The 25,013-nt window shown below is 42.8% G+C and overlaps 4 protein-coding genes across 6 annotated transcripts; 3 read left to right on the plus strand and 1 right to left on the minus strand.

Annotated features, from left to right (window-relative positions):
- Positions 1 to 920: 920 nt before the first annotated feature.
- On the plus strand, positions 921 to 6,213 carry LOC117754032 (regulator of G-protein signaling 20). 2 transcript variants are annotated; one of them, XM_034572664.1, is made up of 5 exons: positions 921 to 1,040; positions 2,277 to 2,437; positions 4,727 to 4,810; positions 4,896 to 5,130; positions 5,299 to 6,213. In XM_034572664.1, the coding sequence occupies exons 2-5, from the start codon at positions 2,280 to 2,282 to the stop codon at positions 5,485 to 5,487; spliced, it is 666 nt and encodes a 221-aa protein (XP_034428555.1). In that variant the 5' UTR covers positions 921 to 1,040; positions 2,277 to 2,279; the 3' UTR covers positions 5,488 to 6,213. The 2 variants fall into 2 exon arrangements, with proteins under 2 accessions (XP_034428555.1, XP_034428554.1); XM_034572663.1 differs by lacking the exon at positions 921 to 1,040 and adding an exon at positions 1,620 to 1,630 and having other exon boundaries at positions 1,880 to 2,437.
- Positions 5,613 to 10,691, minus strand: lypla1 (lysophospholipase 1). 2 transcript variants are annotated; one of them, XM_034572662.1, is made up of 10 exons: positions 10,529 to 10,691; positions 10,305 to 10,476; positions 10,120 to 10,151; positions 9,352 to 9,417; positions 9,152 to 9,199; positions 8,998 to 9,068; positions 8,841 to 8,914; positions 7,829 to 7,930; positions 7,459 to 7,635; positions 5,613 to 7,087 (listed from the first exon to the last, which is right to left on the minus strand). In XM_034572662.1, the coding sequence occupies exons 2-10, from the start codon at positions 10,371 to 10,373 to the stop codon at positions 7,028 to 7,030; spliced, it is 699 nt and encodes a 232-aa protein (XP_034428553.1). In that variant the 5' UTR covers positions 10,374 to 10,476; positions 10,529 to 10,691; the 3' UTR covers positions 5,613 to 7,027. The 2 variants fall into 2 exon arrangements, with proteins under 2 accessions (XP_034428553.1, XP_034428552.1); XM_034572661.1 differs by having other exon boundaries at positions 10,305 to 10,691.
- A 564-nt stretch (positions 10,692 to 11,255) lies between these two features.
- Positions 11,256 to 13,719, plus strand: mrpl15 (mitochondrial ribosomal protein L15). The gene is made up of 5 exons (XM_034572848.1): positions 11,256 to 11,580; positions 11,711 to 11,868; positions 12,526 to 12,691; positions 13,021 to 13,144; positions 13,232 to 13,719. The coding sequence occupies exons 1-5, from the start codon at positions 11,476 to 11,478 to the stop codon at positions 13,567 to 13,569; spliced, it is 891 nt and encodes a 296-aa protein (XP_034428739.1). The 5' UTR covers positions 11,256 to 11,475; the 3' UTR covers positions 13,570 to 13,719.
- Positions 13,720 to 20,989: 7,270 nt separating this feature from the next.
- On the plus strand, positions 20,990 to 22,289 carry sox32 (SRY-box transcription factor 32). Its single transcript, XM_034572458.1, has 2 exons — positions 20,990 to 21,296; positions 21,523 to 22,289. Exons 1-2 carry the CDS (start codon positions 20,990 to 20,992, stop codon positions 22,197 to 22,199), a joined length of 984 nt encoding a protein of 327 aa, XP_034428349.1. The 3' UTR covers positions 22,200 to 22,289.
- The last annotated feature ends 2,724 nt before the right edge of the window (positions 22,290 to 25,013 follow it).

Below are 25,013 nucleotides of genomic sequence, written 5' to 3' on the forward strand. Positions count from 1 at the left end.
TGGGGTGTTTTGTGAAATATTGTGATTTTGAAATGTTGGGTTTTGTGAAATGTTGCTGGGATTTGAACCTTGGGGCCAACGTTGAGTGTAGTATCAAAGTAGCATCAAATGAAAACACATTAATTAACTTAAGGATATATTTTCACTTTATTTACATATAGGAGTCAGACACTGCTGATGAGAAACGGAACGGATCAACAAATTATGTGAAATTATAATAATAATCAGTCATATTTTTGATGGCTATAGACAGACCTGCTTCATTGAAGGAGTATATTTGTATAACGGCAGCTCTGCTTGGAACCTGATGGCTCATCTGAACACACAGAGTCCTGAAGGTCAAACAGAAACCATGCAGGGTTGGATTTTATCATGCAGCCACTTTTTTTTAAATCACTCAATCAACCTTTTTGCATTGGTTTCCACTTTTTTGTGGTGGTGGGGGGGGATCCTATAGTCTGTTTAAATAGATCTCCACCGTCCCCTGGTGGACACAGGAGGTAATGGGCCTCCTGGGCGCACGAGAGGAAGGCGAAGCTGCAGATGTGGGAATTGGCATTTCCAGATGTTTGATTGAATTATTCAGAGAAATGCGTCCTCGCCAAACAGTAACAGACACGTCAGTGACATGAGCATGTGTTTTTTTAATATAAATACATTTTAAGGATTTATAATAAAACTGTTTTAAGAAAGGCTTTTGATGGGGATGAAAACAAATAAGAATTTAACACATATCTGCGTAATTTACTTGGGTGGAAATGATCCAAATGGCAGAAAGTTAATGCGTCATCAAACAAATAGATCAGTAATAAATAGTAGACATCTCAGCATCATCCGTCCTGCAGGAGCTGATGTGTGTGTCTCTGTGCACATTGTGTTCTGGTCGTTCGTGCACGGGCGCACAGAAGAAAAAAAAAATCTCTTCACATTTGCAGGGGACGCATGCGCGCAGGAGAAACCAACTGGTTTGTGTCAAGTCGAGGCAGACGGATGTGATCGAGCCAAAAAATCACCTGTATTCATGCATTCATGGTGACACAGTGAGTACACGGTTATCTGTGATTTGTGTAGACAACGTAGGTCTCTGGCAACCATTATTTAAAAGGAGAAAATCCTCACGTGTGTGCGTAATTTGTGGAGAATCAGGCGGATGATTTCAGGATCCAGTGAGGAGCATCTTTATCTGGATTTTTCCAGCGAGCAGAAATATGAGGATTCATGTTGGACAATTCCTCCACAATATGATCTGTATAAGAATATGAATTGATGTTCAAAATGGTGTAACGATCCGCAGATATTCTGCTTTTTGGCCTTAAAGAATACAAAATCTGCCTGCGCTGCAAATTATCAGCTTTACCGATCAAATAATTTCATTATGCGTCTATAAATGGCTGCACGCTGCTTGCTTTAGGGAGAATCGACTGTGCGTGTGTGTGCGTGTGCGTGTGTGCGTGTGTGTGTGTATCCTCCGGAGGATGCGACTGATGGATGCGATGGCTGCGGTGCAAGAGTAACGCCTTGTCGCTATCATTGCTGCTCATCCCTCACAGACAGAGAGAGGGATGGAGGAGGAGAGAGGAAGAGTGGGGAGGAGAAGATGAGGGAGGAGAGAGGATGGAGGATAGAGGATGTAGGAGGAGAGAGGAGGAGAAACTGGGAGAGAGGATGGAGGAGGAGAGAGGAGGAGAAGATGGGGAAGGAAGGAGGATAGAGGAGAAATTTGGAGAGAGGTGGAGAGAGGATGGATGAAGAGAGAGGAGGAGAAATTGGGAGAGAGGAGGAGAGAGGATGGAGAAGAGAGGTTGGAGGAGAGAAGATGAAGAGCAGAGGATGGAGCAGAGAGGATGGAGGAGAGAGGATGTAGAGGAGAGGAGGAGAGAGGATGGAGAGGAGAGGATGTAGAGGTGGTTTTGTTATGATCTCGAGCTGTTGCACTGAGTTATCAGAACCTCAACAGACCACACTTTCTATTATTATTACTATTGATTGCTGAAGTTGACCCCCATGCGTCACGACCCTTCATTCCTCAACACACGACTTCCAACGCCTCAAACCGCGTTCAAACATTTTCAGCAGATAAGAATTCACAGGATTTCAGAAAGACTCGGGCCTGGATCTCCACGCCTCCTGTCAGATCTTTAATCTGGTGTGATTTCTTGGACTGTGATGTCGAGATGCTCCGGCTTAATGCGGTAATAATCTTCCAGTGAATCCTCCGCCCCCCTCTCTCTCTCTGTCTCTCTCTCTCTCTCTCTCTCTTGTCTTCTCGGTTGCAGTCCATGGGCTCAGAGCGGCAGGAGATGCGAAAGAGACAGATGCAGGTTCATCAGGAAGCAGCTGCCAGTGTCCTCCAAGCGCGCCACAGAATGGGAAACACCCCCACCAACGCCTCAAACGCCTGCTGCTTCTGCTGGTGCTGCTGCTGTAGCTGCTCCTGGTAACCACACACACACACACACACACACACACACACACACACACACACACACACACACACATGCATGCAGCCAGGGCCGGATCTGGGAGGCAGGTGGTCCAAGGCACAGGGGTGGGAGAGGGGACCAATGACGTAATTTCTGTATTCCGTATAAGAAATATCCGTCGTCCTCCACTCGTCGATTGTTGACTGGACACATTCTGGGGCTGAAATTATGGTTTCCAGTCATCACCCAACCGCCCATTATCAGAATTCTTAATACATCCTGAAATTCGGGGGAGCTGTGCGAGTCAGTTGCTGAGGACATTTTCAGTAACTTTTCCTGTCAGCTCCCAGAGGAGAATGTCCGAGTGATTCCATGTGAGAATACAGGTGGAAAATGTCCGGAAACATTCTCAGTGAGCGAGTGGGCGTGTTGATGACGTTTCCAACACGCGAGGGACACAAAACTGGAAATATATAAATAAGATGTCAACATGGAAAGATGACGAGATTCAAGAGCTTTTGGCGATAAGGGCAGACATGTATACGTCATGTCCTGCCTCCTGCATGATCTACTGAGGCTCCACCCCTCACCTGAACGCTCCGGACATTTTCCTGTTGTTATGAAAGTGTCTGACCAGGACAATCTCCTGCTGCATTCTAAATATGTTAAAGGGAAACTCCAGATAATCTCCGAACCAATTTCCAGACATTTTCCGCAGCATATTGCTGTTTTTACTTATATTTCAATATCAATTATCAATGCATGTGCACAAGGTTTGACTTTCAAGCATATTGCAGCTCATCAGTGCAGCAAGTCCGTAGATGCAGTGATGCAGAATTTAGACTCTTGCGTGTATGCTTTGGAAAATGTTGGCATTAAATTGGAGCGTGGGAAGTCTTCCTGTCTGTGCGGTTGTTACGTGAGACCGATATCACTCCTTGCTCTCATTCAGCATCTCAATGGAGGATGCATCTTCCCTTTCGGCCTCCATCCCCACACCATGACCCCAGGAAAACCGTTTGCGGGGGTCCCGGGACCCAGCTCATTAGACGGAGGCCTCGGGGGTCTTAATCTGCTTTGGAGTTATCAACCGTTTACTCGAGCGTCCTCTGAGCTCAGCCAACCTGTTGTGTGCAGAACGCGGCCGAGGTAATTCACTCCACCGGGGATGAGTAATAGGTTTTGTCTGTACATCTACGTGGATTCCGTCTAATCGTTGCGCAGCTACAACGGCCACCTTCCCAGATGGGGCGGCTCACAGCGGACCCTCACCCGAACCAATTAGTCCACAGCCAGCTGCTACATGAGGTGTTGGGAACATTTTAATTACGCAAAGTGTTCCCCCACAGGACGAGGTGGACAGTTGACACACTTACCTAAATTTGCAAATGCTCCCGGTGGATCATCCAGGATCTACTGGAGCTGTTGTGTTCATTTGAATGTGGAGCAAACAACATATAGAACACGCAGGGTCTCCGCCAAGTTGGAAGAGAGAAAATCAATGTGAGCGATTGATTCTCATCACAGGGCGGCACGGTGGAACAGTGGTTGGCACTCTCACCTCACAAGAAGAAAGTTACCAGTTGTGGAGTTTGTATGTTTTCTCACACAGTCTTCCGGCACGTTGGGGTTAATTGGAAACTCAATTAAAAAATGTGAGAGTGAATGGTTGCTTGTGTCTGTGTGTTGACCCTGCGATACACTTTGAGGTTGTACAAAAAATGGTTTCGGTTGACAGAATTATGTCATTTTCCATTTTGACCTCCTTAACAGGGACGGCACGGTGGTGCAGTGGTCAGCCGTGTGTGGTCGGTTCAGCTTGGGTCTTTCTGTGTGGAGTTTGCATGTTGTCCCGATGTCTGTGTGGGTTTTCTACTCCAGGCTTCCTCCCACAGTCCAAGAAATGCAGATTGGGGTTAGGTTGATACTCTAAATTGATGATACTTGTTGGCCCTGCTGGCGACCTGTCCAGGGTCTCACCCATATCCGCTGGGATTGGCTCCAGCTCCCCCCACGGTCCTTAAGAGGATCAGGGGATAGATAATGGGTGGATGGATCCCTTCAATGATCATGAGACCCAAACGGACCCACGAGGGTTCAATGTTGTAATGTGTCCACTAATTATCGGCCATGCAGTGAAATACAGATACTGCAAACAACTTTAATTGTTATTTTTAGTTAGAAAATCTGACATTTAAAGCACTCTGGGGGGGCTATTTTTAATTGGTGGGAAAATCAAATCTCCTTTTTGACAAGTTACTTTAAATATCTTCAAGAAGCTCTCACTGTGTTTCTTCCTCCAGTTTGACTGTTCGAAGTGAAGATGAGACAGTTCAAAGATCCACGTTTGAACGTAGGACAGAGGGAATAACTAACTGTGAAGAAAGGTAAACGGATAAACACTTCAAATCCTCCCTCAAATCTCCATAAACATCAGGAGAAGTAAATAACAATGAACCTTTGTGTTTGAAGCCCTAAACCTACTCTGGACGATGCCCGCTCCTGGACCATCTCATTTGAGAGGGTGATGAAAAGTGCGGCGGGTCGCGGCAGCTTCAGGCAGTTCCTGCGGACGGAGTTCAGCGAGGAGAACATGATGTTCTGGCTCGCGTGTGAGGAACTGAAGAAGGAGACCAACAAGACTGTGGTGGAGGAGAAGGTCCGTCAAATATACGAGGACTTCATCTCCATCCTTTCCCCTAAAGAGGTGAGGGAGGAAGACTGTGAGGTCAACTGGTTGGGAGGGGGGAAATGGGACCTTTGAGCCATTCTTTCCAAACTTTAAAATGTTCTGTCGATCAACTAATTGATTTCCATACTTGGCTCTATATAATGTTTGCATATAATTGATCACTCATCTCCCCATCTTCTCCAGGTGAGTTTGGATTCTCGCGTCCGGGAAGTGATAAACCGCAACATGCTGGAGCCGACCTCGCACACGTTCGACGACGCCCAGCAGCAGATCTACACGCTGATGCAGAGAGACTCGTACCCGCGCTTCATAAACTCGTCAGAGTACACGGATCTGCTGAAGAGCCTGGAGGAGCCCCCCCCTGAGCCCTAGACCCTCCACTGCCAGCACACACTTAGCTTTTCAAAATGGCGCATGCGTCCCCCCCCCACCCACCCACCCGAAGGAGTTTTGTGTTCTGCTATTTAAAGAAAGACAGACAGGAAAATGAACACTTCTTTGTCCGGCTGTAACTGCCGTTTATTACACATGATTAGCTTTTCCAAAACCCTCGGAACAAACAAGGACTAATGCTCGGTCCGTTACTTGTTTGAAAACATATCTATATTTTTATATATTCCCTAGCGCTTGTATTGCACTTTTCTACCTTGTTTAATGAGGGAAAGCATGTATCTGTGAGCACTGCATTTGTATTTAGGTATATTGTGAGCCTTAATGCATATCCAGTTCTTGTAGAAGCTAGTAGTTAAACAGTAATTTAAGAAGAAGGAAAGTGCCTTGGAATAAGATCCTCTACACTCGCACCTTCGGTCTGACGTGAACGGTGCGACAACGACTTCACATGTTGGTGCTTTCAGCTCTTCACAAAGAAATACATTTTTACGTCTCAACGAGCTGATTAACCCGGAAAAATAGATCGTCTGTGTGTTTCAATACTGTGATATTAGTCAAACTATATTTAAATTAAACATAACAGGGAGATATCAACTGAATACGTGACCACAACCACTGATATATTTGTGTATTTAAAAAAAATGACTTTGTGTGAAATAGTTATTTGAAATTCTCACAACTTCAATAAAGCACAATCGTATGTTGTTTTCGCCGTCATGTGTTGTGAATATTCACAAAAATCTACTACTGTAGCTCTTATTATGGTAAAATACATTATTTGACATGTTTATTACATGGATTGCACATTAAGCTGATTTTATATTACACTTTTATCTGCATATGGGCTGTTTTCAAGTCATTAATTTTGAGATTTTTTTAACTGAATATTCTGAGTAATAGGTCGCCAATCGTAAAGTTTGTTTTGTTTTGTGTTTTAGAAAATACTGATCGTGTTACAAAAAGCCCAAGTTCATGTGTTCGAGTTGTTGTTCACTGACAAATTCAAAAACTATTCAAGTTACAATAATTAAAAACAGGATATATTAAAATCTGAGTAGATAGATTAATGCCATGATTCATTGTGCTTCTTAATCTCCTAATAAACTCACTTCAATAATACTAAAAATACACAAGATTGACTAAAACATTTTAACAACAGGCCATTTATTTTAAGATAGTAAGTAATAAACCATAAAGTGTAGCCCTAGTTATTCCAGTACATGTGTTCTGCAGTTAATGGCTTGTCTCGATGGCGAATAGCTTTAAAATCAAGCAACTAAAGTTACTCTACTGTAACACTGAGATATCGTGTGTGGCTCCAGGTCAGGACGCAGCATCGTTTCAGTCGTGCTTCTCCCGAGCGAACGGGAAGCAGCTCCCAGTCTCGTCTGGCTCGATGAGTAGCAGCGTGGTTTTTATTGTCAGATAAGTCGGTGGTTCCAAAAGTCCTTGAGTCACAATGGAGTCGCATCCATAGGACTCTGAAGGTGTTGTGCGTTTGTACAGATTCTCCCCGAGTTCATTCGTCGCTGATGGAAGGAAGCTGCTTCTCGATGAACCGTTTGACATCCACCATTTCCTGCAGAGATACAGAAGGAAATCAAAATATACATTTAAATTCACTGAATCTGTATTTTTATTTGAATCTGAACCATATTGCAAACACTCATAAATAAAAATAATAAATGTTATCAAGATCCATGAATTATTCTCTGAGAAATTAAGGAAAGAAATAAAATAATTAACATCCTATCTAACAATGTTACAGAAAGTGAAAAAGAAAAATCCTGCATGTGGAGTCATTTCATAGAGATTAGATGAGTAGTTTTAGCTCAATCCTGCTAATTTACAAACAAACGCAGACGAAAACGAAACTTTCTCGGCGGAAGTAACAAAACACAGAATGCAAATAAACGTCCAAGCTGAAGACGGGACTTTCCCCTCACCCACCTCTGGACAGGCGCTGTGAGGTAGTCCTCGGTACGACTTGAAGGTGACGTTGGCAGGATTGATGAGACTTTTCATCTTCTCCGATGTCTGGGTGCCGAACATAAAGGGGACCAGGGGGTCGGCATCTCCGTGGCATTGTAACACATGCATGTCCTTGTTAGCACTGTGGGCAGACGCCTGAGAGCAGAAGAGATTAGGATTATTCATATCATCTGATTATGACAGATTATGACTTGGCCAAGAGACATCACTAAAAGGAATACTTTAATATTCTGGTATAATATCTAAATAGCTTCTCAAGAATTTGCATTCAAGAAAATAAACCTCTTAAAACAGGTGCAGATGCATCATCATGCTTTTATTTGTTTACCTGAGGGAAGGAGTTGCGCAGAGGAAGCCAGCAGCTCAGAGCGACCACTCCTGCAAGTTTCTGCTGAGTTGTCAGAGCCGTGTAGAGAGACAACGCTCCACCCTTGAAAAATAAACCAACACAACATGACACAACTCTCCACATCTTATTATCAACAGACAACAAGTATAAAACATCAAACCCGAAAAGAATGGAGCCGATTTTAGTTTCATAGTGCATATTAAACTCAAGACCCCCCCGACTGCTATAATCTATTATTTCATCATTTAGAACTAATTTCAGTTTTGTCCACTTGCACATGTAATCGAATGTGTGTGTTGCTGCACAAAAGCACCGCTGCCAGCTCATGTGTTGACCTTGTGGTCGAATCTAAAAGGAATCGCTCAGGGGGTTGTGTGCCAAAATATTTCTTGGCCAGGCTCAACAACAACATCATCTCTACTGGTTGTCTAGCAACAGCAAAGAAGCAAGAAATAGTCCCACATATAATCCACTGCGGAGGTGAAATGCTGCAAGATTTCTGCACAGATAAAACAAACAAGATGTAGTTTGCTAATTAATGAGCTGTGAGGGGCCGGTAGGTTGATTTTGTGAAAGTTAGGACAGAGCCAGGCCAGATGTTTACCTCTGTTTCCAGATCAATCTACCCAGATGTCGGCTGTAGCATCATATTTAATGGACAGACATGAGAATGATTTTAATCTTGTCATCTAACTCACACTCAGAAAGGGGATTAAGCATATTACCCAAAATGTTGAACTGTTGTTTGGCTCTTACACGTAATTTCTATCAGGCCTTTAATTCCACACTTCTGTTTTAAATCACGTGCTTTGAATTACCTCTCACTAACTTTTTCAGATATGCATGTATATTTGAGTCCGCTTGTTGAGAAGTGTATTTATGTATCTGTTCGATTTGGTTATTTAAATACATTATGCACATAAGCGGTGAATCACAGTAAAACAGAAAACTGTGTTATGTAACGCATCATCTGCGCACATGCCACACTTACCTGTGAAAAACCACCCAGGATAATTCTGTGTGAAGGAATTCCATTCCTCACCTCTTGGTCTATCAAGGCTTTAACTGTGAAAAACACAACTTCTTAAAGCAAAATGCTGCACTTCCGTGACACGTACACAAAGTTTCAATGGATTTTATGCACGTACGGTTCTCTGATGCTCTTTTGATACCACTCGCGTCTTCATCTGCGTCGGGGCTCAACCCGTAGATATCAAACCTGTAAGTGAGAAATCAAACGTGAGGGTCAACGTGTATGTAACAACTTTACAGTCAAATATGTTTGAATCCCTCGACACTCACCAGGAAGGCATGGACATTCTCATGTTCAGAGAAACAGGCATGGTGGGACTGCAACCATCGGAGACAAGAAACATCACGATTTAGGTTAGCTGCACAAAACAGACTGTAAAGACAGCGTCAACAATAAACATTGAATAAAGCAATGAATTCACGATCTTTAAAGACTTTTTCCAAGACACCCCGCTGGTGGGAACACTCACGCGTGTGGACAGATGTATTTCACATGTGGTATCCTGATGCCTGCGAAAGCCTCTGCCCAGCCATGCCTGTCAAAACGGAGATCAAACCCATTTCAGTACAGTTGGTTGAGGAAGAATTTAAAATACCAAAAAATAAGTATTCTACGTGTACAATGGGCCATTTCATAATACATAGATATATTGTTTTATTTCTGTCATGCCAATACATTTAGCCCATCAATTTCTATTCTCACATTATATTACTGGATCAATATGACTAATTAATTTATGTGTACTTGACTTAAGTGTTGCCGCTGGTTAAGGTTAAGTGGGTGTATTTGAAATACTTGTTGGCTAGCTGTGAATTTCCCTCCTAGAATTATGTCTTAATCTGCCACTGCCTTTTTTAAAATCAAATAATTACTAATTTCTAACACAGCAACGTTACTTTCACTCATTTATTTATTTCCTATTTGATCCATTAAATTTGTATCCTCCATGTAATTCCTCTTAATTTATTTTTAAATCATCTTTTCTTTGTATTGTGTTAGTTGTGTTGTATTTAACACAGGAATGTCCTAGTTTGGGATCAATAATCTACGTCTATCCATCCATCCATCTTATGTAAAACCCTTTGACATCTAAATCTCTTATATTATTAATCTGATTCTGCAAAGGAACTAGAAAACAAAGTATGAATCTTGTATAACTATTGTACATTATTGTTGTTCCATCTGTAAGTCACAGGTACAAGTTATTTCTGCGGTAGAAAGAAGATGCAGCTCTCACCCAGTATCACCGAGGCCATGCAGAAATATCACCTGTAAATAGAAACACAGGTTCAGCAGTGTGTGTGTGTGTGTGTGTGTGTGCGTGTGTGTGTGTGTGTAGCATGTGTGTAGCATGTGAAGCTAACAGCTGTTGTGGCATGGTATAAAAACAAATGACAGCACGTGTGCACGCGGGGGTCTCACCGCCGCAGTGGCTTTGCGGGCAGCAGGCACGATGGCAGGTAAAGGCGCTGACATGTTGTTGCCGCACATGCAGCGCGCAGGCTGCGGGTGCGTGGAGAGAAGTTAGCCGCTGTTAGCCAACCACGTAAACCCCCCCCACCTCCACCACCACCAAACAACTGTCACCCGCGGGTCCGCCTCGCGCGCTCCCACTCTCCCCGGACACCGAACAGCTGGAGCGTGGCCCCGGAGATGGAGGTCTGCGTCCTGCCGGCCTCGCTGCAGCTCGGGCGGGTTGAGGGTTCGGGTTCGTCCGGAGGTTCCGAGCAGAACCACAAACAGTCCGTGGATCAGTGGAACCGAGACTCACGAGCGGAACAGACTCACCTCCTAGCCCCACCCCCTGCGCGGCCTGATTGGCTGCCTCCAGAGGTCGTTCGGGAATGGAGGGCTGCGATTGGTTGACTTGGACTGTCAATGAGGTGCGCTTTAGTTAAATCCCCAACAATAACAGCAGAGCGCAAAACCATGAGATTATACATCAATACGAGTATTAAACAACAAAAATAAATATTAAACATAAGCATTAGACTCTTTAACTTGAATACACGTTTTAGCATCTAAGTATATTGCATTGGGTCTGTGTACTACGGTGGCCGAGAGAGCTCAACGCACTGCAAATAGCGATAATGACACCGGAAATGTTTCCAGGGGACACAAAAGAGTGATGAACCTGGCTGTAGTTCAATGCACACCACTGACAGGTAGCAGACGGAACTACAGCCAAGTTCATCACTTTTTGGGGTCCCCTGGAAACATTTCCGGTGTCATTCTCGCAATTTGCATCGAGTTTCTGTATTCGCACGTGTTGTCACTTTTCTCTGCACATGTGTTTTGTCAAATTGATTTTTCACGTGTTTTTCCTATTCGCGTGTGTTTTCTTAATTCGCTGTGCGTTGAGTTTACCCATAAAGTAATTCTATTTGTTTTTCTACTTTTACGAGACTAATATTTAATGATACTCAACAAAAGTCAAATAAATCCGAACAACAAACACTCCACAGTAGAATTGGAGTGTCTGCTCTTATTCTGAAAACGTCTCCTTGCGGACAACAAGTACTTCCGCTCCCCCCCCTGTCACGTGACCCCGGTGTCCTTGCCTTAGCAGCACTGACATGTGAGCAGCACAGACATGTCTGTCCCTAAACTACCCGGAGCCAAAGCTTTAGGTGTTTTACAAACCTTACCGCGGATCACTCTGGCGAACTTGCGGCCTGAGCCCGGATCCAAAAAGGAGGTAAAGCTCTTATGTTCCCACCTCTGTTGTCTGATTGTCTTTAGCAGGCAGGCTAATGCTAGCATCGCCCGTTAGCCTGTTTCCCCCAGTGAATGGTTAAAAACAACACTGCTCGTGTTTTGTGCTGCAGGACAGACGCAGGGGCCGAGGACAACATGGGGGCAACAGGAGCGGCAGAGGACACAAGGGAGAGCGGCAGAGAGGGAACCGGCCCCGGCTGGGCTTCGAGGGAGGACAGACCCCCTTCTACCTGGTGATCCCCAAATATGGCTTCAATGAAGGACACAGGTAAACACCGGCTGTCACACCTCTACCAGTGACGTGTGATTGGGTTCAATGTTATTACAAGTGAGACAAATACATATTCAATGTGAATTTCACACGTGATTATGTGCATCCAACGTTTTGAATCACCAGGAACCAGGAGCAGTTCCTGTTATAACATTAAATCTCTTATCCTAGACGTGCATTGTCCACAATGACACATGTCATCGCTCTGAGCTGATGAGGATGCAGCTGTAAATCACACTTAAATAAACTTCAGACCTAACTCCTGGTAACTGTCATGATGCATCTGTCAGCGACAACAAGACAAGTACAAACCTGTGTTTGTGGAGCAGTAGCAAAAAGTTATATTCACCCAAATGAATCAAAGGGTTGGACAAAAAGAGGAAAGGTTAAGTTTATACCATGTAACTAATTCACATTAATAATAATAATAACTTTTTATTTCTAAGTCGATATTTTGTTATTTCTCTTATTATTGTGGTTACTGCCTTTTAAATAAACAAGCCCACGTCACGCAGCACAGTGTTGTAGTTCAGTACTGCATCAGTGGACGTGTATGAAAGAAGAGGTTGTTTTGTTTCTTTCAATGAACTTCTTTTGAATGACTTCATGAATTTAACCTGTCATGTATTCCTTTTTGTTTGTCTTCTTCTTCAGTCGCCGTCCTCAGTACCAGCCTCTGTCTCTGAGACGTCTGCAGTACCTGATTGATTTGGGACGAGTGGACACGACCCAGCCCATAGACCTGACACAGCTGGTCAATGGCAGAGGCGTGACGATACAGCCTCTGAAGAGGGACTATGGAGTCCAGCTTGTTGATGAGGTAAAGGCTGTATGATTGGAGCATGTTGTTGATCAAGGACATTTTCCACTAGTGGCAGGAGTTTAACAAAGTATCAAAACATCACATAACCTTTACTCTAATCTCTCAAAGCTGTTAAAGTGCTTTTTGGTTTAAACAGAAGAAACACAGATAGAACAGGTCTTCAACTGTAGGCTCTTTTGATCATCTTGTGCCAGAAGGTGGCGCCACACGACAGCCTTGTCCCTGTGACGGACACAGATCAAGATGTGGTTGTTGACCCCTGTTTTTTTTGTTTTTTTTCTCACCCTGCTCACTTTTTCACTTCACATGTGTTTGTTGTGTTCTAGGGTGCCAGTAAGTTTGCTGCAAAAATCCACATTGAGGTTCAGAGAGCTTCTGAAGGAGCCATCGCTGCTATCGAGAGGAACGGAGGCGTCATCACGACCAGTTTCTACGACCCTATTAGTCTCGGTAATTAATTAATCATCAGTCTTGTTCACTCACTCATCTTGTAGCATTTTTAAAACAGACGCTTGACATGTATTTTCACTTTTACAGGCATCCTCATCAAGCCGGTGCCGTTCTTCTTGCGTGGGCAGCCTATTCCAAAGCGAATGTTACCGGGACAGGAAATGGTCCAGTACTACATGGATGCTGAGAACCGCGGTTACATGGCGGACCCGGAGAAGATCCAGCAGGCCCGGTTAGCCCTGGCACAGAAGTATGGATATATTTTGCCAGACATTTCAAAGGATGAACTGTATCACATGCTCTCCATGAGGAAGGATGTACGACAGATCTTCTTTGGCCTCGCTCCCGGCTGGGTCGTGAACATGTCGGAGAAGAAGATACTGAAACCCACCGATGAGAAACTGCTTAAATATTACAGTTCATAAGTGTGAGGGGTAAAGTTGTACATTAAAATCTGAGTTTTGCATATTAAAACACATGTGAAGTATAAGATATGTGTCCATTTTGTATAAAAAAACGTGGAAAATCAGCATTTTGTGTTTTAAGTGTTGTCATTAAACTTTATCTTGAAAACTACATTTCCCAATATATTAGTGTTTGGATGGATTTCATTTTTGGTGTTTTAAGTTCTTGGACAATATATCTACAATATGTTTGATCCCACATTCACAAGCATTATTTTCGAGAGGCCGACATCTGACAACCCCATGTCGTAGCATGACCCGGGGCCCGTGCTGCATGATGGAAGGAACGTGAACTGTAACAGGTGAGGGGGAAATAAGGAAAATAAGATAACTCAAAGAATGAAAACAGGAAACAGATGCCTGCTGATGTGTGTTACTTGCGAAATGAGTTGCCTAGGCCCGAGAAGGGGAGTTTGAAATTAGTCATAGGCAGCTGTATCCTGGTGTGGACGTTCAAAAGATCCCTCTCCCCCTCCTCTCGGAACACAATCACAGGCAAACACATATATACAAACTTCACCCGGTTATGCGTTAGGAGACATAAATTGACATGAGGAAATGTTGCTGCTTTGATATTGAATGGTATCACACAGAAGAAACACTTATTCTTAATGTGGTGTTCATGATACTCGCAATATTCACACGATCACTGAGTATAAATATATTAAATCAGAGCCAGGCTGTTGAAATACTATATCTCATTGAGATTATTCTGCGATATCACACTCAACACTTGAATTTACACCTTCCCTGCATCAGAATATGTTGGTGTGTGTTGTTTGTGTGGATTATGACCCCCCCCCCCCCGTATTTGAACTCTCCATTATGGCCGTGTTTATTTTCTGAAGTCCAAATGGCACACTTGCTAAAAATAACTTGGTATTTTACGCTGATATTGTCTTAAGCAACGCTGCCATAGAATTTGTGCTGGTATAAAAACATTTTATCAAAGGAAGCATATGTTTGTGTGTGTGTGTGTGTGTGTGTGTGTGTGTGTGTGTGTGAGACCACAAGCATTGTGTTTCTATACAAAGTCCCCATGTTTAGCACAAATTAAAAGAGACGTGACAGGAATAAGCTTGTGAGCTAAATATAATGAGTTTAAAATAAATATGTTTTTCATCCAAAACTGAATTTAAAAGGTTAATCTCTTGGAGCATTTGCCAAAGTTCATAATGTTCTGCCGCCGTGTCAAAGGTCAGGCTTTGATGGCTTTGCTGGTGGTTCCCTGAACGTTTTCCTGATTCTCAAGTATCTAATAAACTACACAAGAGGTGGATACATACACAGGCGTCCCTGCCAGGAAAACCAGCCCAAATCCTTACAGCATAATACTTTAAATAAATCACGCCACAGGAAAGAAACAGCACAATCATTGTTTATGGCAGAACTACGGGGCTTATCTTCAAAGCAGCAGATCCTTTTGAATTTGTATCAGGTCTCAGACGAGCAGAAGAGAGAAAGAGAGCGTGTTTGCGGAGGGAGAGGCACATACGTCGGCTCTTTGTGGTCCGCAGAGAGAGTTTGCATAAAAAGAATCAAAAGAAATTGAATCAAGAATCAGTTCCGGTCTGGAACACAGCCCTTCACTTTAGCTTAAAAAGATTTGTCAGTCTGTTTTGGGTTGGAATTTTATCTCAGGTTTCTGCTGCAAATAATCTAATGTCTGAGTCTAACCAGTTCACACTATTTAATTAAACATTCAGGCTGCTGCTGCTGCTGGAGCTGAACAGGCCTGGTTGTTGTGGTTATCTGCTGCCTTGAATGAGCCGTTTAAGACAGACACGGATATCATGGAGTCTCACAGGTCTCAGTCTAGTTCCAGTTAATAATTAGGGCTAATTACAGCTAAACGCTGGCCCTCATTCTCCTCTGTCTGCCGAGGAGAGACGTGTGGCCCAGGTCTGGGATCAAGGTCAGACTCACGCATGACTTACAGGCCGAGCTCAAGACGATTCGCCCCCAGAAACACTGATGTAAGAAATTTCTGTTGCCAAAGCTCGGCTGCCTGGACAATAAAAGATGTGAAAGACTTATTCAGTTCCTCAGATAAGACTCTTATCAGCAGCCGGCGTAGAATACAATTCCTACTCTACAAAGAAGAGTGCTGCTTTTCAGCTGGAGTGGAGCTTTACCTCATCAGACAGCTGAGATAGAATTAGACCGTGACAGAGAGCGCGGTGGAAGAAGTGATTTGTTCTTGCGACTCATTTCATTTCCTTCGCTTCTGAGCACAAAGAACATTTAATCAACGTTTCTGCAGATGTGTCAGTTTCCAGGCAATGGGGTGGGTGATCTGAAGAGGTGTGATCTGTTTGTGATTTCATATTTTATCAGGAAAATAAAAACATTTCAGCAGTTGATCTCATTGATTGATAAAACTGTCCATCACACGTTGAAAGAGCAATTCATTTTCCATCTTTCTAAAAACCCTCGAATCATTAAATGTAAAAACAAACATTAAAATAATTGAAATATTTAATTTAGTAATCCCATTTCTCACCCTAATATAAAAACATGTCATGCCATATTTTGTTTTATTTATTATGTTATTTCTATAATGTATATACCATATACCTATTTAACATTATTTACATGACTTTATCTGTCATTCTCACATTCTCTGTTGTATTGTGATGAACTCATGTCATATTTGATGATGCATATTTTACCTCATGTAAAAGACAAACCAAAGGTCAAAGGTCATGTGTAATAACAGTTTGTTTTATCGCTGTAAAATTCCAAAACACGCAAGTTATTCTTTTTTACAATAAGGAAAGCTGTGAATTAGTGACAAAGATTAATGATGAAAATTGAGAGAATGGATTGACTGCAGGACGTGTAGCACCCAAAACAGCTGTTTGTTATTTCTATGTGACTGAAAATATAAATTAAAACTTAAGTATAAAAATAAGGAAAAGCCGTAAATCCTCTCATTTGTATGAAGCAGGAAATAAGACAAGTTAATCATTTTTGATTGATTGATTATCTGATCGATTGATTATCAAAATGTGCCGTTGACAGTAACTGACTGTTTTATAAGTGACGTAGCAAGAATAAAACCAATGCAGATGTGGGACCGTCCTCCTGCCTCGTGTCTTTTTGCTGCACCCTGCACGTTGCACCACCTGTGGGCCTGTGTAAGTCTTGAGTGTTGAGCTGTGTTTGAAGTCTGGCTGAGCCGGGGCCTGTTATCTGCATTCAGAGGTGGGGGGGCGTCATTGTGTTCCGCTAATGAGGCCACATTAAGCCTGTCTACTCCAGGGGGCATGTAATCCTCTCAGCTGGCCTGACGTAGGTGAGGGCCGGGCAGGGCGCTGTTTACACGGGGAGTGTGGAGGCTAGCACTCTGGACCCGGCAAGCCTCGGTTTATATCTGCTCAAACATGTGATTAAGAAGGAGGGTGGGGGGGGGGGGGGGGGTCTCAGACCACTGCATAGAATGGTGTCTGAGTGATGACAGAGTATATCTTGATGCTGGCCTGCTGTGCCCATACAATACAACACAATGCAATACAGTCCCTCGCTGCGAAGATCACGGTCACATGAGACAACACTGTTATATCCCCCTCACACCTTCCAGCCATGAAACAATGCAGCTCCTTATGAATGAGCCACTGTAAGGAAAGTCGGTGGGATGGCGCTGGAGGCAGGTTGGCATACAGTGCTTCATTATCAGAGGTCGAGAAGACGCCGACCTCCTGCCTGTACACTCCTGCAGCTCCCTTCCGGAAAGTCCATGCACCAAACATCCAAATACAAGATCCGTGAAGGACAGAGGTGAAGCGTTGGGCAACATCTCAGGGAGAATAAGCTCCATGCAACACCTTGAAATCCAAACTCAGGTGATCCAGCACAAGGGCAGAACATCCAGCATGTGAGGAGCTCGGAATCCAGCCAACGTTCAACCCAGACGTCTTCCAGAGCAGCCAGGGATCCACGAGGGCCCAAGTCGTCCCAACACGAGGATGAAGTGTCTGTCGTCCTGCAGGTCCACAGCTCTACCTGTGCCCGGCTCCACCGTCAATGATCCTCAGCGAAGGAGGAGAGGAGTGTCCATATATATGAGTTCTGTCCAATACAATGGCACATTGTGATCACAAAGCTGCAGAGAACAATCCCTATTCAGAAAAGCATAGTGGCCATTCAGCTGCAGCACTCGATGGGACAATGCAATGATACCCTACTGTCCTCTCACAGATTAGGATTCATTAAGAGGAACAGAATAAAGGACCAATCACACCCAAAATAAAACTTTATAAACATCCTGCTGGTGATTTAAGACACAAAATGAACGTAACATCCAAACTCTCTGTCCAGATATGAGAATTACAAACACTGTCTAATATTTACTCAACTCCCAGAGAGGCTCAGTCGAAACCAACGTTATTGTTTTCACGCTGCGTCCTTCAAGCTAATTGATTAAATCCATTAGCGCTTTTCACAGCGCATTGGAGCGTGCGTCAAGGTTTAACACCGGGATGTGGATTCAACCTCTAATTCTGACAACCTGCGAAAAAAGAGGGATTCAACCCCCCCACACCCACCACTCACACAAGCCCAGACACCGATGGTTCATTTAGGATCATTTCTAATATAGAAATAAAGATATTAACGAGGCTGGGTTTATTGATTTCCTTTGATTTTTTAATTATCTTCCCTTCAAAGCCACACGTCGGTTTATCAGTCCCCAGCGATGCCAGAGGGTTTAAGTCAAAGCTCAGTTTAAAGAACACGCGTTTAGTCGCTTCTCGTATTGAATCTGCCACAGTCTTGATTAAGATCAAGCTCCATTAATCCTGCGTGATGTACTCAACACTCCGCGGGGTCAAAGTCCAAAAATGCTGCAGAACAAGAACATTCCTGCAGAGTTTATTCAAACACACATGTTTCAAAAGGCTTCCTGCAACTTTCTGATGCTTAAAAAGTTGTGAGATTAAACTTCAATCTGCAGGAAACACTGATTTTCCCTCGTGCGTAAACGCAACTCTGCTCCAAACCACACCACACTACACACCGGGTGTTTACAATGTGAAGAGGCCGCATAAGTGATTCTCCTGCCGGGGACAAAGCTGTGCAGGTGCGGGTAAATCACCGAGGCACCGCTCCGGTCCGTGTATATTGCAGAATTTAACGTCGCCGCCGTCTGCGTAATGACATCCATTGTTCGCCCGGTGTTTAGTCATCAGGGCCGGAGGGCAAATATTCATTGAAACCATAGAGAGGAAGCGAGCACCTGTAACTGCGTCCTGTCACATTCAGGAGGGATCACACGCCTCAGGAGTTTCTGCAGAGTGGATACACAACATTTACAATTACCCTGATGTCATTACGGGTCAATATTCATGTGTTATGAGACTATACGTTAAATAAACTGTAGTGTTTCTGTGATAATGTCACTGCACTGTTTGATAATAAACACACAGTAAATATGACTGTTGAATAAATGTTTTTTTTTTCTGAATTAAAAATGTTTAAAATCCCTAAATGTGTCAATGTATGTATATTTTTTTTATTTCTAATCATATATATGGAATATTATGTTGTATTCCTTTTATTTTGTGTTTAATTCTTATTGCTGTGGAACTGTGGATTAGCAAAGTAAGAATGTCATGGTTTTTACTGTACGTCAATAAAACCTTTCAATCATGGATTTTAAAGTTTTTCTGTGAGTTTCATTTAGTTTTTATATTTATGTTTAAACTAATATTTTGTGTCAATTGAGGACTAGCAAATTGAGTACTGGCAAAGTAAGAGCATATATGACTAAAAACGCTTTTCAATCTTGAATTTAAAAGTTTCCAATAAGCTCCACTAATTTTAAATAACCCATGAACCGTTGAAAACTGAAACTTATCCATGTTAGGCTGTATATTGCTGTGTTTAATCTTATTGCTGTGTGTAATCATATTTTAGAGGACTAGCAAAGAGGGTTTTTCGAGGGTTTTTCACAGTAAACATGACAATAAAGACTTAATTCCACGTTTTTTTCTGTATAAACAGTAATAAAGACTCTTTGGTTTGATTTTTAAAGTTCTCCTTTGTGCTGCATTGATTATAAATAACACGCGAGCTGTCAGAAGCGAATGGTGCCTGTTAGCCTGAGCGAGGGGAACAAAGTGCCAACAGTCATCCTCTATTAGTTTCTGTGAGTCTGAATCTCATTTGAATACACTTTGATCCGGGACTCTGCTGCAGGGAGACACTTCTATTTCTTCTTCTTCTTCTTCAGAGTAATAACTCCAGCACAGCTAACGAGCCTCTTTCTCTCTCCTTCTCTGTGATGTGCTGAGGGTGAAGCGATCACGCCCCTCACCTATCAGGTTTTTTTGTGTGTTGGGCAAATATTTGTGCGCGGTAATCGTGTAGTAAACGCGCCTTGATCATGTTTGTTTCAGTCGTGTAAAGTGAACTCTGATAGAGACAGAGGATGGCCGATAAGAGCCGAGAGCCACGATGTAATTAGTAACCAGCGCTGCCTCAGAAAACTTTGATATTCACCTATCAATACCTGCCTATCAGGGGCTATTGATTAGATTCCTTCTCTCTGATCTGATTTATTCCTAATATGCTTTTTTATGCTTTAAGAGAATCAAACATATAACTCGTACTTTATTCTCCTCAATGCAAGTCCCACGTGTCAGGAACCTGGATAATTAATCGTCCAAATACAAACTTCATTTAGTATTTGGTAATTTAGATAAGATAAAACATGATCTAACAAGTAAATAATGATACAAAATAATAATAAATGTACATTTATATGGCACCTTTCACAACACAGTTAGTACAATGTGCTTTACGAGTTTAAAATAAAAAGGAATTGAAGGCAAACAATAGGAAAAAGTTAAAATGCAGAAATAATTTAATTTAATTTAAGATAATTAACATTCAATTTGAAGATCAAACAGCTAAAGAGTACAGATACAGAAATAAAACATGTATGATTCCAGATTTTACATCCATTAGACTACTTTGGATTTATATCATATAATAAAACATTGAATATAACTTTGTTTTTTATAAGTTTTATCAAACAGTTCCTCTGACTTGTTTATTCAGACCCTAAATGCGTAAATCTGGTGCCACGAGGTCTGAATCTCAATCAGGAGATTCAATTACTTGTTGATTGTTGAAAATGACATAAGAGTCTGTAGTTGTGGTTTATTACAGACTCTCAACTCCCATCTGAAGTTTCGTGGGATCGTGGGCTGGGGCGTCACTTGGGGCCTATCGCCGATCCGAGGAAACACCTGGAATTCACACCTAAAATCCTCCTGGCCTCCTATTGGTGGAGCTGCAGCATATATCCGGGCCCGTGCATCCCAGCAAGGTAGGATGACAGCGGCCTGCAGCCCAGACATCATCACCACAGTCCGGTATGCGTCTCAGCCACGACCCCTCTGCCTTCCAGCGCTGCGCAAACAGCTCCATGTTCGAGAGCGACGACTCCGGCTCCGCAGACGTGGAGCCGATGAGCCAGGTGCGGTCCCCGAGCTCGGGGCCCCCCAGCCCAGTGTCCGTGAACTCGGACTCCAGCTGCCACAGCCCCGAGGCCAAGTCTTCCTCCGCGCAGATGAGGGTGAGGAGGCCGCTGAACGCCTTCATCATCTGGACCAAAGAGGAGCGCAGGCGGCTGGCGCAGCTCAACCCAGACCTGGAGAACACGGACCTCAGCAAAATACTCGGTAAGACTTTGATTTATAACCTGGAAAATGTGATTGACGTGAGAAGCTGCTTTATTGAATTCTCCTGAGAGGTCGGCCAACGTTTCCTCCTAAAAAGTAAATGAAATGGTTAATGTTTGTAGATCTTCAGCCTAGAAATTATCTTAAACTCCACATTTAACTTTTTAGTATCTGTTATTGGTCAGTAGATAATAAACAGATCATTAACTCCACTGTGTTCCTGCAGGAAAGACCTGGAAGGCCATGTCCCTGGCTGAGAAGCGTCCCTACATGCAGGAGGCCGAGCGGCTGAGGGTCCAGCACACCATCGATTATCCCAACTACAAGTACAGGCCGCGCCGGAGGAAGCAGCTGAAGAAGAGCTCCAAACTGCAGACGGCTGAGGCCTCCATGCCCTCGCTGTGCAGCCAGGGCCTCGCGGTGCCCTACAACCTCACCTACCTGCTCCAGAACCAGCAGCCGAACTTCCCCAACTCGCCCGCTTACCCAGCTAACTTCACCACCCCTCTGTACAGCAGCTACCAGAACACGCTGGTTTACCCAGACTCAGCAGCAGCAGCAGCAGAAGCTTTCTCCAATAAGCCGGTGTCGTACTCCAACCCGGCCGCTTACCCTGCAGAGCACCAGCTGTACTTCGGAGGTCAGCAGGGTCACGTGCAGTACGGCTTCCCCACAGGGCCCCACGCTGAGCAGGGGGAGTCCAGGGTTTACGGGGGCCCGCTGAGTCCGGCCGGGCCCTCCCTGGAGTTCTACCTGGAGCAGGTTCAGATGGACATGCTGTACGACCTGGACCGCAGCGAGTTCGAACAGTACCTGGGTCCCGCTCCGCACAGGCCCGAGTCAGTGGATCCCAGCAGCTACCACCAGCAGAGCAGCCACAGAGAGGGACGCTCGGTGTCATGAAGAGACCGACGGTGTATTTATTTAAATTATTTCACTCGACAAAGACTGCTGACAGTGTATATTGTGCATTTGTGTTGTTGAAAAAGTGTGTTAAACGATAAGTGTACTGTCTTCAATTGTAAATATGATGCATCAATAAATAAGTCTAATTCAACTTCAAACCATCTGCTGCAGATTAATACACATCAGCCAAAAACCCTCATTATGGGTCAAGGCCACAAAAACAATGGATTCCCTTCCCAGAATGCAACTTTGTTAAAAGCATGGTGTCTCTCTGTTAGCTCATCCTGATGTAACCCATGATGACATCACTCGGGGGTTATCTCCCAAGTGATGTGACTCCATTAGTTTTCTATCTCTTGTTCCTACGGCTCTGACAATAATCAATACTTCATGTAAGTCTCAGTATACAAACATTTAATAAATGGTCTCTAAGATACAATTTTAACTCAGATCAGAAGAGATAATAAATATAAACATAATAAAACACAGTTGTAATAAAATAGTTAACGTCTGTATGAGAAGTTCTAAGTGTTGACAAAACATTAATAAAGTCCTTATAAGTGCGTAAGTAAAAGTAGATTACAGTGTCTTATAAACCATTATTTGAATGTATTTATACTGCTTATACATGTTAAATAGAAGACCAGAAGAAAAGTGTCACCCTCTGTGTTTAAGTGTTTCTCCTGTCGACCACATGATGTTATGATGATATTATTGCAGCTGTACACAAACGAACCCGGTGGCAGAAGCAAATCTGTTGACTCGCTGTTTTATCTCCATCCACACGTCTTTCTTGGCTCACAGAGGGAAACAGGGCGGGCGTCAGGGACATAAACTTCCCAACTTCCTGTTTCATTTTAAAACATGTCACAAAGGCTCTAAAAATACGTCCCGAAAAATCGACATATCTCCAAACTCTCGGCCAAGTGTTTATCCATTTCCAAAAAATGTTTACTTCCCCGGCCTCGTGTTTTCTGTGTCCGAGCCTTGAGCTTGAACTTTGTCCTGAGCAGACATGAGACAGGGGACGCTCCGACACGTCAGGTGATGCAGGGATGAAACTCTTCAAAGATCCCACTCAGGGAAAAGCAATGACAAAAACAAAAAAATCTAATTTATGGATTTATTTTTCATGCAATGACACCATTTGTACATGTTGTGTCTCAACAAAACTGTTGAGATTTTCATTCACATTAAAAGTACAAATGTAGAAACCGCACAGGTTTGTAGAGAAATAAAACACATTTACAAATTTAAGTTTAGGTTTAAGAGACTGTCTAACATCCAATAAGTAAATAATTCCCACATAAAATATTGTAATCACTTTATAAAGTTCATGATCTGACACATCTGTCCATCAGACTTTCTGACGTGTCTGGAGTTTATGGTGACTGTTACCGATGATAAAAATAAATACAATAAAATGTAATCATTATAAAAAGACAACAAACTTATCTTAATTAATATTATTATTATCTTAATAATGCAGTTACATCAAACTTGATAACAATGTCCACAACTGCAATACAAACATTTTAGCTTATTAAAAATGAAAATGTACTCATGTTATCATTACATTTTAAGTATAATCCTTGATTTATCACTTTAATCATTTTCATTGAAAAGGCCAAAATTTACATGCTAATAACATTAGTTTATACTGACACCAACTTATCAACATAAAAGTTTATGTTTAATGGTATTTTTGTAAAGAGAAATGTTCACAACACAACCTTTACCAACATTTAACATCTTTCCCATGTTTTTAAAAATCCTGCATTTACAAAATGATGTCCAGGAAACACTCACACAGAAATGACACTAGATCAAAAAATATATTTACATACAGTGTGAAAACTCCATTGTAAACACAACCCACGTCACTTGATTGCCCGAGATGGATCCGTCAGGTTCAGAAGAACTAAATCAACTAGTTTAACATGTGCTCCACTAAACAGTATGTGTTCTTTATATATCAGGGGGGGAAATGTTGTGATGGAAATCAGATCTTAACGCGCTGGAAGGAAGTGGACGGGCACAGCGTCGGAGGGAAGGATGACCTCGCTCTGGAGGAGCCAGCAGAAGAGCTGATTAGGAAAGTGAAGACCTGCTGCAGAGTCCGACGCCACCTGAATGAGCGGAAGAAATCTGACGTCTGTGCAACTCCCAGGACGATGTTACAAAACACGCCGTGAAACGCAGAATGTGCTGAAAAATGTTTGATGCGAAAGAGAGAAAATGTAACGACATCAGAAAGCTCGTGTCTGTCCTTATTTTTCCCCTTTGATTTATGAACTTGAACTTGAAGCCGTTGGTCCAACTTGTTTTTCTCAGACTTTGGCCCCCGAGCAACAATTAATGAGCAGTCGCAGGAACTTCCTGAAGGAAAAACAACTGGATGATATCAGTGTTTCAGGTGAAAATATCATCAACAGTAAACAGTGGTGGAAATGGCAGCTGGACAAATCAGATACCTTCTGTTTCGGTTATGAAACTTGAGGTTTTTTAAATATTTACAAGGCCGTGTTTTCAACAGGCTTCTGGTTTATGAAATTATACAAAACAACTGAAAGTGAATGTGGAAGAGGCGACGTTACACTGAAACGATTTCAAACAAATCCACATACTCTCAGTTTGCTCCTCGGTTTTCTTAAGGGCAAAACACATTGTTCATAGATTAAATTGAGGCTTTAAAACATCCTCACAAATATTTTTTATCTAAATTTAGTTATTTCTCTATTGAAGTATTCAAAGAATTGATGCTCAGGTCAGAAATGTGCCCACAGACAAATATTTGACCTTATCAGTGGT

Source organism: Hippoglossus hippoglossus, chromosome 20, assembly GCF_009819705.1.
Source record: "Hippoglossus hippoglossus isolate fHipHip1 chromosome 20, fHipHip1.pri, whole genome shotgun sequence".
Taxonomy (NCBI): domain Eukaryota; kingdom Metazoa; phylum Chordata; class Actinopteri; order Pleuronectiformes; family Pleuronectidae; genus Hippoglossus; species Hippoglossus hippoglossus.

Coding starts and splice junctions, on each gene's coding strand:
- LOC117754032 (XM_034572664.1), top strand. CDS start 2,280: ATGGGCTCAGAGCGGCAGGAGATGCGAAAGAGACAGATGCAGGTTCAT. Junction 2,438..4,726: donor TGCTGCTGTAGCTGCTCCTG/GTAACCACACAC, acceptor TTCTTCCTCCAG/TTTGACTGTTCGAAGTGAAG. Junction 5,131..5,298: donor CCATCCTTTCCCCTAAAGAG/GTGAGGGAGGAA, acceptor CATCTTCTCCAG/GTGAGTTTGGATTCTCGCGT.
- lypla1 (XM_034572662.1), bottom strand. CDS start 10,373: ATGTGCGGCAACAACATGTCAGCGCCTTTACCTGCCATCGTGCCTGCT. Junction 9,418..10,119: donor CATGGCCTCGGTGATACTGG/GTGAGAGCTGCA, acceptor CCGTTTTGACAG/GCATGGCTGGGCAGAGGCTT. Junction 7,636..7,828: donor TGCGCAACTCCTTCCCTCAG/GTAAACAAATAA, acceptor TTCTGCTCTCAG/GCGTCTGCCCACAGTGCTAA.
- mrpl15 (XM_034572848.1), top strand. CDS start 11,476: ATGTCTGTCCCTAAACTACCCGGAGCCAAAGCTTTAGGTGTTTTACAA. Junction 12,692..13,020: donor GAGTCCAGCTTGTTGATGAG/GTAAAGGCTGTA, acceptor GTTGTGTTCTAG/GGTGCCAGTAAGTTTGCTGC. Junction 13,145..13,231: donor CTACGACCCTATTAGTCTCG/GTAATTAATTAA, acceptor TCACTTTTACAG/GCATCCTCATCAAGCCGGTG.
- sox32 (XM_034572458.1), top strand. CDS start 20,990: ATGCGTCTCAGCCACGACCCCTCTGCCTTCCAGCGCTGCGCAAACAGC. Junction 21,297..21,522: donor GGACCTCAGCAAAATACTCG/GTAAGACTTTGA, acceptor GTGTTCCTGCAG/GAAAGACCTGGAAGGCCATG.